The sequence below is a fragment of the Varanus komodoensis genome, unplaced genomic scaffold (genome assembly GCF_004798865.1).
Source record: "Varanus komodoensis strain SLA01 unplaced genomic scaffold, ASM479886v1 scaffold32, whole genome shotgun sequence".
Taxonomy (NCBI): Eukaryota; Metazoa; Chordata; class Lepidosauria; order Squamata; family Varanidae; genus Varanus; species Varanus komodoensis.
This window is the reverse complement of record NW_025335798.1, coordinates 8132853-8150683: the sequence shown is the minus strand read 5'-3', so window position 1 is coordinate 8150683 and position 17831 is coordinate 8132853. Positions and strand designations below refer to the sequence as shown.

Genomic DNA, 17831 nt, shown 5'->3' with positions numbered 1-17831 from the left:
AAATCTGTAATGCTTATGGAGCTTATCAAGGATTTCAGGATGAGACTATTGGTAAGAGAGCATCTTGGCTGCTTGCAATGCTGCCCATGCATTTCTGTCCATTCTGTTGTGACCACGTGACCCACTGTTAGTGCAATGGGAAACCAGTGCACCCCAGAGCAATTGGATATGTGCCCAAACACTTGCTTCTGGAATGGAGCAGGTCTGCAAGCCCTGCCCTATACTGGAAATGGCTTGTTTCCAGTTGGTTTAAGAAGCACTAGCTCACTGCTGTGCTAGCAACGGGTCCTGGTGGTATGTAAACAGTGTTGGATAGGCATCATCCCTACTGATGACTGTAGAGCCAAGGAGACTGTTGGGGATACTCCAGGGTGCACTCTAGGTATGCTTGGAAGCAACAGCAAGGCTAAAGAGACCTGAGCAGTAGGCACTGGTTCCGTTTCCCTATTAATTGAATGTAAACTTATCTAATTTTTCCCTTTCAAACTACTATATGAAGAAAATTCAGCATTCCTTTGAAATGCCACATTTCTCCAATCAACATATATAAAATGCTTAACTTCATTTGAATTTCAACAAAAATCTCAAATTTCAGGATGACTGAATTTAAGACTGGAGAAGTTCTCATCTCAAAACTTAGAAAAGCGGCAGACCTACTTGGCAGAATATTGCCCAATAAGCCCTTAGAACATGGTCAGAAACTCCTCAGAAGAAAAAGATCCACAGAAGATAAATTGGTGTGGAACAGGTTTCCAGAGAGGAGGAATGCTGAAAGACACTGCTATAGACCATCTCAGGATTTCAGCCCTGAAATCACCTAATGATACAATGCCCTGGCCACAGCAGTCCTGGGCTGAAAGGAATGTTCCTTGTTCCATAAAGTCCCTACACTAAAATGCAGCTGACCCAACGCACATGGCACTAATTGTGTGGACCATCTGTCATGGAAAGAGCCAATGACCATGCTGATACCTGAGACTCATCTGGATACGAGTCTGCACCTGTCCTTTGCAAATATATGAAGGTCATGGTTTGTATTCCGAAACAGAGGATGTCTGTGGATGGGGTCATGTTGAAAGTGGTGTTTAGTGAGGTGTGAACTAGCTCTGGCTTCTCCATCAATTCATGAACCTCTTGCAAATCATGTCACTATATGGCCAATTTGGCAGTACAATGGCTCACCTGATTACTCGAACAAGATCATGGAAGGCTTTGTCAACATTTAGCGGTGGGTCCTTAGCACTGGTTTCTATATAAGGAATCTGGAAAACAAAGGCCCAGTAATTCTTACAGCTATAGTATATGAAACAAGATCCCATGAGGGGATTCAAGACGGAGTAAATATACAAGTGCAAAGGAGAAATGTGATGTATTAAGTTCACAGTATCATTTTATTTTCTCCAATAGGCCTGAAGACAGCTAGTTAAGTAACTGGAAACTCAGAAAAATGAGAGCGCTTTCAGTGTGAGTTATGCTACTATAGGCAACTTAACAATTCAACAATCACCCTCAGCATTTCTTCCACTATATAGTGGAAGACACTCTCTCCCAGAAGAACATGATCTGAAGAACGTGATCTTTAATGTTTTAACCGCATAATAACATCCACCAGTGGTCAGTCCATTAATTGTGTTGCATATAACCACAGATTCTTGAGAGCTGCATCATCACCAAATTAGAATATTTCCAGAGAGAAGGAATGTATTTTAAATCATCTTAAGTATGTGGTGTGGATACATATTTACAAGAAAAGCTATATTATAGCATCTTGCACCAGAGCAAACAAATGCTGTCATTTGAAATATGTGAAATAGCTAATAATGTACCCAAAGAATAATTCTATTTTCTGATATCTTAGAAAAGGTATGCACTTGCTAGGGTTGGTGTATAAGTAGACACATGTTTATCAAGACAAACCATTAACCAAAGAGGGTTGCTTGACTTGCGACAACATGACTGCATGAAAAAAGGATGCATTTTTGTCCTCAGTCTAGCGCCAGTCACTTTAACTGGGTGCCCTTTTAATGTACCCACTCCAGTTTTGTCATACACAGAGAGAATTAAAAAGAAAGGACAACAGTATCTTAATGCATATGACTATCAAGCTGCTGTCCAAAGTTCTTCTAGATATGAGGACTTTTGGGAAACTGTGACACAGATTAACTTCTGGATAGCGTCTCTATATTCTTGAGGTGGGGTGTAGATAAAATAGTACTGAAGGAACATAAAGATGAAAGCATGTGAGTAAGGAGCGTCTTTTGGAACATACATATTCTTTACTGTAAAGTATGCAGTCTATATAAAGTCTTCATTGTAAAGACAGTCAAGCAATTCTGTTGCATGAAAATAAACTGCAGGAAACCAAAGGGTGCAGTTTTAGAAAACTGCAGCCCAAGGATAGTGATACACAAACAAGATGACTCTGAGGTCGTACTGCTGCCTGGTTCTCAATAGCTATAAAATAACAGGTGGAAATAAGGACAAAAATAGAACAGTTGGAGGGTGAGACGAACAGTGCAAAGCGTTTTGAAAAAAAACAAACCATGATGTGTGTGTTATCAGGCAGACATGGGGAGAAGAAACTGGAGGAATGGAGCCACTCTGATCATTGCATCTCTTTCCATGAGACTCTGGTATTGCTCTACCATGAATGAAAATACCCATTGGTCCTGGGTTTGGACAGTGCAGCAAATTATTATGGTAATAAAAAACCCTACAACAGGCCCTTGTTTCTTATCTTGGCTTTTGCAGACAAAACAATCTGTGGTGAGATGCCACAATGAGGTTTGCACAACAGCAACAAAAAACAATGGTCACTTGTTGTGCAAATCCAGTTAGTATTTCATATGCAGTTGCATGAAATTCCATATTGGCATTTAGTTACCTTTGGAGAGCATTCGCTTCATATGGTCCTTATAAGTTGGAGATGACTTCACAGCACATAACAACTTTAGGTTACTTACTATTATTTTAAGAAAAGGTAGCTTTAAAGTGGAGCCATTCTGTTTACTAGAGACTTCCCAAAAATGTTCTCCAGTGCCTAATAAAAGTAAAACTTTCTCTATTGTACCAAGGCATTGGAAGCTTGCAGTCCTATCACACCCACCACACTTAGCAAAACTGACTTTCAGTCTACCACCTAGGTTTCAGTTTCACCCATTATCTACATTATTCCATGTAGTGAAATCTGCATATAATGTATGTGAGTTCCTTTTTGGACTCACATCATCTTACATCTTGGATGAATACCTGTGAAGGTTGTAATGCAATTCATAACAATTTAAGCGTATGCAAGTATGCATTTCAACATGTTTTGAGAGCAATTTGTTCTGATAAAATTTGCCAACTGATGTGTCATCTGAGTAGAATTATGTGTAGAAACCAGGCAAAAGTGATGCAAGCTAGAAAAAGATGTACCTATCGATTAACTCCCTGCCATTGGTAACCAGCTAAATGTACCCTTCCTTTTTTATTTCTCTTAGTATAACATAATAGAGCTTCATGGCATTTTGTGACGTCTCTGGGAAAGCACACAGAGCACCACAAGGTTAATATGTCAATCACAAATATGATTATAGTGGTTAGGATCCCAGCAACCTGGACTCTAGCTGTGCCCCCAAGCAGTAGCTCATCTCTGCTTGAGATAATTGAGCTCTGCAACCAACCAACAAAACACTAAATGGAAATGCTAGCAAATCAGACACCTTAAGCTATAGAGATGCGATCTAAGCACTAGCATATTGTACTGGTCATACAATAGCCAAAGAACAATAAAAATAGAATAGGATGGGAAGAAACGAAAGGACATACATTGTGCTTTGCTGCCATCTCCTTTCCTTGTTCCCGGGTGATTTTTCGCAAATGCATTAGATCAACTTTGTTGGCCACCAAAATCATGGGAAAAGATTCTCTGGAGGATACGAAGAGGAGAGGATCATTACAAATGCATGCATGCCTTGGCAGAAATAACAACACTATTAAAAAAACCCAAAAGTTGTTCAAAGAATCTCACACAGTGTGTAGCATGGGTTTTCAGGTGATGCACTTTCTTTTCTTTCTCTGTATGCAGCCAGGATCCCACCAAGGATCTGCATGGGACCTATGCTAGTTTAATTGCTCAAAAAGGATCTAGAGTTAGATGCGACTAGTAAGATGGCCAAGTCTGAGAATGACTTTGAGGGTTTTTCCAGATGAGGCTTTGCTGATGCCATTGCCCTGCTTCATTCATAGTGCCTTCCCCAAATTTGTGTCTTCCAAATATATTTGGACTGTAACACCCAGAATTCTCAGTCAATGGTCCTCCTGGATGGGAATTCTGGGAGTTGTGATCCAAATACTTCCAAAAGTTGGGGAAGGCTGTCATAGGGGATTCAGAGGGGATTCAGAGGGTTTTGTCTTCCATTTGTGACCACTCTGTGTTTTCTCCCTGTTCTGCCTTTTTCCAAAATGCAGAAAATCTGTTTAGCAGGAAAATACAGAATAGCTATGCCACACTATTCTGACTGCTGATGCTAGGGGTCTCTCCATCTGGAAACACCAAAATTGTTCAGAACAATAAAAGCAGGGTAGGACTTCAAGGTATTTGTTGCCTGACAGAATTCAGCAGAGTGCCAAGCAGCCCCTGCTCTAGGGCACCCACCTGTCTTTCACTCGGAGGATGAGTTGATGGAACCTGTCCACATGCTCAAAGCTGGCTTTATCTGTCACTGAATAGACAATAAGGAACCCGTCTCCTGTCCTCATGTACTGCTCTCTCATCGCACTGAATTCTTCTTGGCCTGCAGTATCTAGGACTAGAGATGGCAGGGAAAAAGAAAAACAAGCAAACAAACAAGAGTTTTTAAATCACCATCCTCAATATGCTACCTTGTGCAACACCAAACCCCTGTCCTAAATAACATTTCTCCAATCTAGCTCCCTGCAGATAATACCAGGCATTCCTTGCCATGGTGAATAGGCCTGATGGGGTGGTAGAAGAAACATATGGAGGGCCAGAGATGTCTGGCTTAAGCATTTACTTAGGGGCAAGGCAATTTTGGGAAGTCTGGTAGGGGGAATTTACCCCAAACGCACCTCCCTGCTGCTGCACCACCAAAATTTTGTGATGGAGTATCAAAGCAATTAGCCAGCAAGTATTGGTGGTGTGAGAAAGGATGAAAAGGGCAAATCTAACTTGTTTTGAAGTTGAATCCAGCTGCTTTCAGCTTCTGTCACGCAGCACTGCTGAAATTTACCGGCACACTCATTGAATTCAGTGGCAAACTGCTCTGCTGCCACTTTGCTTACAGTGCGTTGGCAGGAATTGGCAAGGGCACCACTAAAGCCCACCTGAAAGCAAAGTCTTGATCCTACACACCTCCATGTCAATATTAAATGTTTGGAGGGAAGTAGGGCCCCTGTCTGTCTGCTCCTGATATCCACATGTTGAGCGGGATGTGCTAAAAGGAGACTCTGGGAGTGTACAACTGCATGTGTACAGGCATACCTTATCACGCATCTTGCTCAAGCACATGGATATCAAGAAGTGAGGAGAGTGTGTTGACATTTGGAACCTATCTTATTCATGTGGTCTCATCTCTTCTGTGCAATTAGTACTGTATACACATGAAGAGGGCATAAGACTGGGGTGGGTAATGGGTGGAATGCAATTTCCATCAGGCACAAGCCAACATACCTAATGTTTATTTATTTATTTTATTTATTTATATTGCGATTTATATCCTGCCTTTTTCCTACAAAGGGCTCAAGGCAGCTTGCTGATGGGAACTGCAGTCCAGCAATATCTTGCTGGGTCTCACATTTCTTGCTCAGTTAAACAGGAGGTTTGCACTGTAGCCCAGGTCTAATTGTTTGAGCTTGAGTGTGTTTGTGTGTTTTACAAGGTGATGAATATTTGCATTATGAAAATGCATAAATATGATTCAGTGAACTAGACCAGAACTGGCTTAGAACCATAGAAGAACAGATTTGGAAGGAGCCAGTAAGGCCACTGTTTCAACCTGCTGCTCAGTGCAGGATTCCAAGTTAAAGCTTGGCCAATGCTACAGAAATACTTTCTTTGACCATGACAATGTCCTTCTTCCTTTTGTATTACAGATCTCTTTTCAATTCTTAAGTCCAGCATTTACGTGTTCCTCTTGCTTTTAAAGCACAGACAAGCTGCTTTTCAGGGATGCACCTTACATTGGTGCCTGAATGAAGAACTGCATGGCTGTCTCAAAAGAAACATGTGGATTTCAGGACAGCAGGGAAGAAAGAGCTGCAGAAAAGGATTAAGAGCTTGTCCAGAGCACTCAAGACTCTGGGTTTAACCTGCAAAAGTTAGTCACAAGTTCTCAAGAACAATAGTACTTGAAGTAATGCCAGTTTGATTATCTGTGGATCAGCCCAGTATTATTTCCCTGCATGGACAAAACTCCAGAGTCTCAATTAGAGTCTTTTGCATCATTTGATACTCTATCTTTTCAGCTGGAGTGACTAGGATTCAACCCAGGGACTTTCTGCATGACAAGTATGTAACCTGCCGCTGAGCTACCGTCACAGCCCTTGTTGCAGCAAAGATCCACTCCATCTAAACTGGTGAGGGCCTGGGGTGCCATGGTTCAGATTTCCCCTCTGCACTGGGCTGCCAAAGTCAGCCTCTGCACATCTGGAACTGGGATTAGGAAGTAAGACATTCCACATCAAAGATGCGACTCCTGGGCGAGTTCATGCTTTTGTTTTTGGAGCTGATCTTGCCTCTCTAGATAGGATGCTGCCATCCTTCTTGTGCAGAAAAATGACAGCACTGCAATTATTCTTCTTCAAGTCCGCCCCTCCATGCAGCAGTGTAACCATTCCAATGCCACTGGCAGGCTGTTCCACAGCTTCAATAAACTTGCTGCTGTTTATAGCAGCAATGTGAGCGGTCGTCTCTTCACAGAGCATCAGACCAGCTGCAGAATAGGGCATGTTATTTATTTTTATTTATTTATTTATTAAAACATTTTTATGCCGCCCCATTCGCTGAAGCCTCGGGGCGGCTTACAACAGTAAGTTAAAATAATTATAATATAAATCAAAAATATAAACATTAAATTAAGATACAAAAATACAGTATAAAATAAGCCGCCCTGGCCAGATAAAATCCAATAATATTAACAGTTAAAATGCCGCTTGAATAAAAAGGTCTTCGCCTGGCGCCGAAAAACAAATAATGACGGCGCCAGGTGGACCTCCCTGGGGAGCGCGTTCCATAACTTAGGTGCCACCGCAAAGAAAGCCCTCCTCTGAGTACCCACCCTCCTAATTTCTTTCACAGAGGGTTCCCGGAGAAGGGCCTCCCCCGCCGATCTCAAGGGGCGGCTGGGCATATATGGAGATATTAAAACCTTATGAAGATATTAAAACCCAATCAATTTCTTTTCCCAATGCAACAGCATTCCAAAGGATAAGCCTGGCGTATTTAGAAGACATGGAACATCCTAGAAGATTTAGGATGTTCCATTTAGCCAGATGTCAGACTTTACAGAAGATTATTTATTTATTTATTTATTTATTATTTATTTAGAATTTTTGTATGCCATCCCATTGCTTATAGCCTCGGGACGGCTCACATAAAATTGAGATAGCCCTCTGTTTTGGACAGCTAGCAGAGGAATGACTTTCATTTGAAAGTGTTCTTTCCATAATGGTCTGTCCAGCTCAAGTCTGATTCAAAATCAAGCTGTAAAAATGTACCACAGCAGGTCCAGAAGTTGCTCATCCCCTAAAGCAGGTCCTCAGGTCCTCTGGTCAGTCTTCTCTGGTGAGAAGTTTAAACTATATTCTTTCTAAATTTGCACCTAGAAATTTGCACATGCAGATATCGTACATATTGGTGCCTACTCCTGTCAACTTCTTTGGTGAGACAGATCTCCCCCTTTTTGGCAAGGTCTAACCAGCTTCTACAATTTCAGGGAAGAAATCAGCCCTTCTTTTCTCTTTAAGGAGACAGTATGGGAAAAATTAAATTTGTTTTCAGGTTAAAGTAAATATGAAGGTTCAAAATGATCCCTCTTCCCTGTGAAGTATTGATTTTTGGTGGTAGTAGCCACAAAGCAAGGCCATAGTGCCAATTTCCCTTGCAAAAGCACATTGAAAGAAAAAAAAGAACTATGCAAGAGCAGGAGGAAGTCCAGATGGCTTCATGTTAACTAGTGAAAGGGAGGCTGGCACTAAGCATTGAAATGTTTCAGTCTGACCTTGCTATGAAGCAACCATCACTTTTGTTAAGCCAGACTCTCCTTGCAACAATCACAAAGCAATAATCTTCCTTTTAAAAATGACCTTTAGGACAAAGGCAATGTTTTAATTGGAAATATAGCTTATTGAGGAAACTGACTTTCTTAAAAAACAAAACACAGAAGTAAACTAAGCTCCTCTGTGACGACAACCACAGAAGACTGAAGATTTCCAGGATGCTCTTTGACCCCTTTACCTTCAAGTCAGATCCTTCCCAAGCTGTTTTTGCTATTTGTGCAGCAGCAGGCAGCCAAAATGGCATGATTTCATTGTGAGGCAATAGTGCATGCAGAGGTGGGCCAAGCAAAACACAGCAAGAAATGCTGATAGTGCTTATGGGAAGAATTTGGGCTGCGGCAATATGCATAATTATCTGGGATTAAGCACCACTAAAAAACATGGACCTTATTTCTGAGTAGATGTAACATATGCATCCACATACTGTGCTTCTGCAGTGAATACATGAGCATTAACAAACTGGCATTTAATTTCCAGAGGACTCACCATGTAAATTTAGGGCAGCAAAAACATACATATCTCTCATGATTATAGTTTCATAGCACAGTACTTGATCCAAACCAAATCCTGTTGATTTTTATGGGATTTTGTTTCCAGTTAAGTAGATTTAGTGTTCAATCTCTACATTCATAGGTGCTCAGTGGATAGTCTGATAGGACAAACCACTTCATGGTTAATGCTTATGTCACAAGTCTTTCCACAGCTTAAAAACAATCGTCTTCCTTCCCCTTCTGTACCTCCAGTACCAGTTTCTCTTTTCTGTCTTCCAGCAAAGCAAGCAGCTAAAGAGAGTTCTGTAACTCTTGCCTTGCTAAAGCATTTAACTTTGGCTCCAGACTCAGAACTGTGCGAGATGACTTTAACTAATCACAATGCTAAAAATCAAGTTAAAGCCCCATCTGAGAGCATCAGATGCAAAGGTGGTAGTCATGGCAGTGATGGTAGACAACCGGCATTAAACTGAATCGTCTGCTCAAACCTGCTTAAAGCTAAAGTGAAGCAAATTTGTGCAGCTAGCGTCATGCTCGGATTCCAGCTGTGTCTGCATTTGCTTTACATGTGTACGAATGCTTCTCACTCATTAGGAACTGGACATGCTAACCTCCGCAGGGAAGTGATGAAAACAGGTGTGTGCAGAAGAAGTGGTGGTGAGTCTCATAAAACATCCACAGAATAATAATCCATGGTTTACACATGGCACCCGCCTTTGATAGAATCACTTCCGATAACAAGAAAGGATAAACCCTTGAGTCATTCATTTTCAGAACCAAAGAAATGCCTTCCAAATCCACATGTTCTTAGAAAACAGGCATACTCAAAAAGCCTTATAATTTGAGCCACAGCCTTCAGGGTTGACCTCAGTTTAATTATTTAAACACGTGAAAGCAGAAACAAACATGCTTGTGAGTGTGGTGCAATGTGGGCTGCTACAAGCCGAGAAAGGGTTCTTCACCCTACCTCTGGCAGTCACTATCAGGCTAGTCACTTTTGTGGGCTTATTTACAAGGCTCCTCCAGATGGAGCAAGAGCAGAACAAAGTAAGTCCCCTCAATTTCCTACTACATTTGCTCTGTTCTGAGATACAGTATATACATTCATGGATAAGAATAGATTCATAGAACAGTAGACTTGGAAGGGGCCAAGAAGGCCATTAGGTCCAACCCCTGATAGTGCAGGACACCAAGTTACTCAGAAGAGGTCTGAGCAGTGCTGAGTATAGGGGAATTAGGACTCCATGGGATTTTAGAAATGATATTTCTAAATAGAAGTGATTCTTCTATTAATGCATCCTAAAATAGTGTTTGTCTTTTTTGCAGCTACAGCACATTTCCGACTTACATTTAGCTTGTGATCTAAAAGATCCTTCAACTCCAAGATCCTTCTCTTTTGCAGTACTGTTGAGCCAAGTAGTCCCCAATTTGTAGTGAGGCATTTCATTTTTTCAACTAAGAGGAAGACTTGGCATTTCTCCCTATTGAATTTTGTTCTGTTATTCTCAGCCCAGTGTTTTAACCTATCAAGATCACCCTGAATCTTTTCCCTGTCTTCCAAGATACTGGTTATTCCACCCAGTTTTATGTCATCTGCAAATTTAATTACCTGCACTTCCTCACCTAAATCAGTAATCAAAATGTTGAAGAGTACTGGGCCCAGGACAGAACCTTGCAACATACCATTTGTTACCTCTCCCCAGTTTGAGAAGGTGCCATTGAGTCCAATTCTGTAGCCAATTGTGGATCCACCCAACGGTTGTTTTATCTAGCCCACTTTTTGCTATTATGCTAATCGGGATGTTGTGGGACAATTTGTCAAAAGCTGTAAAAGTCAAGATAGATTATGTCCACAGCATTCCCACAGTTAATCAGGTTGGCTGCCAAATCAAATAATGAAATCAGATCAGTATGACAGGATTTGTTCTTGAGAAATCCATGTTTGTTTCTTGTACTCACGGCATTGTTTTCAAGGTGTTTGCAAGACTGACAACTTTATAACCTGCTCCACAATTTTTCAGGGATTGATGTCAGACTGACTCGCCAGTAGTTCCCAGGTTCTTCTTTTCTCCTTTCTTGAAGATAGGGACAACATTAGCCCTTCTCCAGTCATCTCCCCCATCCTCCATGATTTCTCAAGGATAATAGTGATTCTAAGAATTCTTCTGAGAGTTTTGAGAATAAGATATATGCAAACTACACACAAGGGTTGTGCACCATCAGATGAAAAGACAATCAAATTAGAATAGGTGCTTACCATCCAGAATTGCCCATTGTCCATCTATTTCTGTGTGCTTCAGATAGGAATCTTCAATAGTGGGGTCATAGTCTGGCACGAAGATCTTCTGGAAAAACTGAATGGTGAGGGCACTCTTTCCCACACCTCCATCTCCAACAACAACCAGCTTATATGTGGGAAGGTTCTCACTGGGAACCGCACTTGTAGCCATGGTGCCACAAAGTCAGAGCTGGAAAGAAAGAATACTTCATGTTAAACCATTGGTAACCCTTGAAAGTGATGCTTTTTCATTTTTTTCAACTCAATGATTCTAGATTCCTGCATAAAAACCCTCTTAAGCCATTGTATACAGTGGCAAAGTCAGAAGTCTTCAAAGACACCAACTAAGAGCAGTGGGTTGCCAACATCTGAGACTATGATTGTGTATAAGAAAACCTAACTTTACGGAAGGTATCATGGCACCAGGCCTTCCATCTATTTCCTATGATGAGCCTTTAAAATTGTGATTATATAACAACCAAATACAATGGGCGATATTGTTCCTGATAATGCACACACATGCAAAGAATTGCACAAATTTGCTGTAGAAATTAGTTTAACTCTTTCAGTAGGTATTGAGCTCCTACTGACACTGTTTTAATGTAGGTATCCGATAGCCATACTGTTTATTTAAGTGATCTCAATACGGTATGTTTTTCTTACATTCAAAACAAAATGAATGTCATGTTTTTAAAAAATATTGTAGGCTCATATACTGGCAAGAATCCTATATCAGCTGTAAGTCAAAAAGACAAGAGGCAGATCTCTAGACAGAAGCAGGCAGAATAACAGAGAGAGGATGGCATGATAGCCGTTACTTCAATTGTTCTAAGATTTATTTAACTCTGTTGTTTCGATTGTTTTGCATTATTATAGGCTATTCATTGTTTCATTTGAGACTCCCTTTTGTAAACTGCTTTGGTATTGCTAAGGATGAAGGAGGGTTCAGCAATTTTTAATATAGAGGTAAATTCTCCTTGCACTCCATCATACAATTAGTAATCTTAGATGGCATTATGATGAGGTTTGATGTAACTGGAAAGAGGTATTGATCTGCTAAGCCAATGAAAATTCCCTCCTCCCCTGCACTAGGCACTAGTGTGTGTGAATGGTTCTCAAGGATGGGGGGCGGGGAGGCAGCTTGCCTGAGGACTCCTTCCAGATATCCAAAAGTAAACTACTGATTTCACAGCCAGTAAGTAGTGCTTAGAGTTCTGCAATAGGGCTAGAAATACCCAGGGCCAAATTCTAACTGAGTCATTATAAAAGTCCTTCCATGACCTTGGGCAACATCCATTCATACACACACTCATAAAGCCTCGCCTACCTGACAGGGTATTTGTGAGGATAAAGTATAAGGGGAAGAACGAGGCACACTGAGCTCTCTAGAGCGGTGGCTTTCAAGCTCAGGCCTGCAGACTGGTGCCGGTTCGTGGGAGATTTCCTGCTGGTCCATGGAGGATGCTTGCAGTGGACTGCCGTGGGGGCTGGCTGTGCTCTACCTCCTCCTCCTCAGTTGGCATCGCGTTCATGGGGGGGGGGTGTCTCTGCCACTGTGGGGGCAGGCAGGGGAGAGACGGCTTGGTGAGCGCCACACTGCACCAATTTCAGCATTTTGTTATTTGTTGGCATGTTTTTGTTGTTTGGTTTCTGGTTGTTTTGGAGAATTTCATTTTTTTGGTATTGTGTTTGAAAACTACTGCACAGTATACTGTATTATGTGTATGGCACTTTTTGTTTCTGCCTCAATGGCTCTGAGATAGTTTTCCTGCTTTTGCCAGTCCCCAGCTATGAAAAGGTTGACAACCACTGCTCTAGAGGAAAGGCAGGATGTACAGCGCCTTGCAGAAACATTCACTCCTTTTGGCTATTTCACATTTTGTTTTGGTATAATCTGGAATTGACAAAACAGAATAATAAATAGAAAAGGCAAAAAAGAGGAAAGGAAAACAAGAGAGAGAGAGAGAGAGTATATGTGGGGAGGGGCAAGACTCTGGACTCATTCGAGTTTACCTTTATCTCGCCTTCTCATTATTATCAGAGCAGTAGATGAAAAGTTTTTATGACCACCTGTCAATTAGAGAGGTGAAAAATACCTCTTGGGAGGCAAGTCCTCAATGAGATAAGGAAAGGAGCAGCATTAAGCCAGTGCTATTTGAGTCAGCATTGTTACCTTTTAATGTACACCAGATATGCCACATGGTGAAGATGTAAAATACTTTTATTTTGGCACAGAAGTACAGAAAAGACAAACTGGCACTTGTTATTTGCATAAGTATCCACCCCCTTTTGCTGTGACTGCCTTCAGAAGTCAGGTAAGTAGTTGAAGAAGTCCATCTGGGGGCAATTCCAGTACCATATGATCTCATACCAGAGACACCTGATTCTGGGATGTCCCACAGTTTTATGTCCCTGGAGGGCATATTAAAGCAAAGAGCATCATGAAGACCAAGAATCTATCAAATGTACAAAAGCATCAAGAAGGGTTGGGCTGATACACCTCCCCATCCCAAATTATCAATATTTCCAGAACACTGTTAAATTCATTATTACAAAATGGATAGAATATGGCTCAAGCCTGACTCTGCCTAGAGAAGACCATCCACCTAAACTTAGTGAGTGGATAAAGAGGGCTCTAGTCAGAGAAGCAACTAAAAGGCCAACTCCCGCCCCTTGAGATCGGCAGCAGAGGCTCTCCTCCGGGAGCCTTCCGTGAGAGATGTCAGGAGGCAAAGTACCTGGAGGAGGGCTTTCTCTGCGGTGGCGCCCCATCTGTGGAATGCACTCCCCAGAGAGGTCTGCCTGGCGCTGTCTTTATTTGTTTTTTGGCACCAGGCCAAGACCTTTTTATTCAAACAGTATTTTAATCATGTTTAATATTTATATATTTTAATTGAGCAGCCAGTGTGTTTCCAGATTTTAATTGTAATTGTTATTGTTTTATTTGTTACTTTTGTGAGCCGTCCCGAGGCTATGTAGCAAGGGGACGGCATATAAAAACTTTAAACAAACAAACAAAATAAACTGTAGCTCTGAAGGAGCTGCAGTGATCTGCAGCTAAGATGGAGAAACTGTTCATGGGGCAGCTATCACCCAGATGATCCACAAAGCTGAGCTTTATGGAAGGTTGCAAGAAGAAAGCCATTGCCAAAACAAACCTATATCCATGGCTGTTTGGTGTTTGCAAAAATACATGTGGAAGAACCCAGCAGCCACATGGAAGAAAAGATTCTCTGGTCGAATGAGACTAAATCAACTTTTTGCCTTTGCTGCATAATACTACATGCATTGCAAAGCCAACAGTGCTCAGTGCCCTGAGAATAATTTCCCCATGGTGAAGCATGTGGCGGCACCATCATCATGTTGTGGGTTTTTTGTTGGGTTTTTTTTTTTGGTGCAGCAGGGGCTAAAGGCAAGGTGGATGAAGGGCAGGACTGAGGACCAGATGGATGGTGTCAGATACAGGCCAGTTCGAGTCTTCAAGGAACCTAGCAGTAGTGTGGAACTTCCTCTTCCAGCAAGAAAATGGCCCTAAATCCTCAGCGATAGTGACACTGGAGTACTTTAAAAGGAAGAACCAGAATGCTTTGGAATGTGGCAATCAAACCACAGAGTTCAGAGTTGAAAGTTGCTGTTCACCAACAGTGCCCATCTGACCTGGAAGAGACAGTGCAGTTTTGCCAGGAAGAATGAGCAAACATTGCAGGAGTCAGATGTGCAAGGATGATACAGACTTACCCAAGAAAGCTTACAGCTGTACTTTGCCAAAGGTCCTTCTGCCAAGTATTGACTCTGGGGTTAGATGAATACTTATGCAGCCAACAAGCATCAATTGATTTTTGTTTACTTAGCTTTAGCATCCCAATTAAAATATGTGTCACCTTGATAGTTTAATATCTTGCACAACAATGCCATTTAAATCCCTTTCAATTCCAGGTTGTAACACAACCAGATATGGAAAAGTCGGAGGGGAGGAGAGGGGAGGGGGTGAATACTTTTGCAAGGCACTGTAAATGTAGTAAAACAAATGAAACAATGAGTCAGCTTGCCCTCAGCCCATGGCTCCCCCAGTCTGTCCTCAGTCAGGATACCTGCTCTCTCAGCAATGCCTCATCGCACTCATTCAGACGGCTACCCTTCTTGCAGGCAACAGCTTTCTTCTTCCTGCCAGAGTGACCCCCTGCTATTGCTGCCTCTCTGAATTAGGAGGAGGAAAAAGAACTGCTTCTGCCAGAAACAGTAAAGCATCCAGCAGTGTGGGTCCCACTGAGGAAGCGTGCCCAGAGACCCGAAAACTTGGAGCCAGCCCTGACAGCAAGAACATGAGTTGCCACAAGTCCAAGCACCTGAAGGTTTTCCCCTCATTAACAAAAGCCAGTACCAGCCTTACTTATGGCCTGTTCCCTATTACTCAATGACATGGGTAATCAGAAACACTTTTAGCATAAGGGAAAAGGGCACATGGGAAGCCAGGAAGATGCATGATACTGAAGATGGACCTTTGGTCCATCTAGCTCTGTACCGGCAGCATTGACAGGGTGGCTCTCCAGGGTTTCAGGCAGGAATATTTCTAGCCTTCCCAGTAGATGCCAGGAATTGAGCCTGGGACCTTTGCATGCATGCCAATGTTCTCCCTCCAAGTGCTTGCCCTTCCCCAGGGAGTGAAGGAATCTGCAACAGCCTCCAAAAAAGTTGGACCACCACTTACCGGAGCAGATGGACCACCCACTAACTGTATCTCCCTCTTGTTGGAACTGAACCCCAGTTTAGTGGCCAGATGACTGCAATCCCCAGGCACTGATCAGCCACTCCAGAGGCATTTCGAAATGCATTACAGGTTTGAATCCAGCTGGCTGGATCTGCAAGCAGGATTCAAACCCAGTAAAGGGTGGAGGGGTGAAGAATGTGATGATGCCAGCAGAACTTAACACGTGCGCGTTCTGTTTTCCATTCTGGCCCAAATCACCAGTTAATCCAGAAACAGTCTGCAGGGGGTTACGAAGCCCCAAGTCAAAACATCTCATCTTGCCAATGAGAAAAGGGGTGGGGGGAAAGTTTCCCTGGAAATAAGCAGCCTTTCTGGATGTAAATTCCTCCAACTGAGAAGCCTCGCATAACAATGATTTACAGTATCCATGGCAACATGTGTGACGTTAAAATTACTTAATCCTGTTATGAAAGGGGGGGGGGACTCATACACAAGCAGCACCAGCTTGGGCAATCTTGATGTTTGTGCAGCAGTCCTTTTCTCTTCCAGCTAGTTTACTCAAAATCAGGAGCACCCCTCCAATGCAACGTTTCCAGTCCATCCAGCTCTGGCTATAAACCTGCTCACTAACAGAAAGCTGACGAACATGTGGCCTTAGCACCCTGGCATAACACAGGCAGGGCTCACAGAATTTCAGAGCTGGCATGCTGTTAGTAGTTGGGGTGCTGATAGTATCTCTTCCCGCCCCTCCCTGATTTCTGGGTTCAGCTGCAATACTCACTCACAGTAGCTTGGGAGAAATGAATTTTCCCGGCAATGATGTGCTGTTTTGCAAAGTAGTTTGGGGAGGTTTGGTTTTGAATAGGCAGTGTAAACCCATTCCCGGGTGCACAGCTATGGGGGCTGTTACACTGAGCACTTCCTAATTTCCTACTGCACTGTTGCTTCTGAATAAGTCTTGTTGTGTCCAGTGGGTTTATTCTCCTGTGAGTTCAGGGTGACAGCTGAAGAGGCATGCCTGAGATTACAGACAATCCACCAAATCCCACAACATCACATGCATGTCTTCAGGTGCTTTTACGAGACTGGATGAGTGCATCAAGGCATTGCAAACCTCTGCTTTCTCCCTTCTGTCTGCCCCAGCCAAATACACATTAAATGGAGAAGATAAGTGGCTCACGGTGACCTTACAGCAATCTTCTTTGTTCACCGAGTCCATGAACAGTGGCACTACACCTTATGAAACAAAGGCAAGTAAGTGGTGACACAAGAGAGATTCACAACATGATGCATGGTGCAGAGAAAGTGGAGAGGGATACAGTTCTCTAACACTTTCATAATACTAGAACCCTGAGTCATCCCATAAAGCTGACTGATGGGAGACACAGGAGAGATACAAGGAAACACTTCTTTTGTTGTTGTTGTTGTTAGTCGCGAAGTCGTGTCCAACCCATCGCGACCCCATGGACAACATTCCTCCAGGCCTTCCTGTCCTCCACCAAGCCCCGGAGTCCACTCAAGCTCACACCAACTGCTTCAGTGACCCCATCTAGCCACCTCATCCTCTGCCGTCCCCTTCTTCTTTTGCCATCTACTGTTCCCAGCATTAGGCTCTTCTCCAGGGAGTCCTTCCTTCTCATTAGGTGGCCAAAGTATCTGAGTTTCCTCTTCCTGGCCTTCTAAAGAGCAGTCAGGACTGATCTCCTCTGACCGGTTTGATCGCCTTGCGGTCCAAGGGACTCACAGGAGTCTCCTCAAAGGCCTCAATCCTTCGGTGCTCAGCCTTCCTTATGGTCCAGCTTTCACAGCCATACATTGCAACTGGGAAAACCATAGCCTTAATTTTGTCAGAAGGGTGATGTCTCTGCTTTTTAGTGTTCTGTCTAGATTTGCCATAGCTTTCCTCTCCAGGAGCAAGCGTCTTTTAATTTCTTGGCTGCAGTACCGTCTGCGGTGATCTTGGAGCCCAGGAAAATAAAATCTGTCACTATCTCCATTTCTTCCCCATCTATTTGCCAGGAAGTGAGAGGACCGGATGCCATGATCTTAGTTTTCTTAATGTTGAGTTTCAAGC

The 17831-nt window shown here is 42.7% G+C and overlaps 1 protein-coding gene across 1 annotated transcript in view; it reads right to left on the bottom strand.

Moving 5' to 3' along the window:
* MRAS (muscle RAS oncogene homolog) overlaps positions 1 to 17831 on the bottom strand; it is a 55966-nt gene that overhangs the window by 5507 nt on the left and 32628 nt on the right. Inside the window, exons 2-5 of the mRNA XM_044437956.1 lie at positions 11029 to 11239; positions 4640 to 4793; positions 3811 to 3910; positions 1183 to 1262 (exon numbers count right to left, since the gene is read on the bottom strand). Of these exons, the coding sequence (XP_044293891.1) occupies positions 1183 to 1262; positions 3811 to 3910; positions 4640 to 4793; positions 11029 to 11221 (527 nt within the window). The 5' untranslated portion in view covers positions 11222 to 11239. The remainder of the gene's footprint in view (positions 1 to 1182; positions 1263 to 3810; positions 3911 to 4639; positions 4794 to 11028; positions 11240 to 17831) is intronic.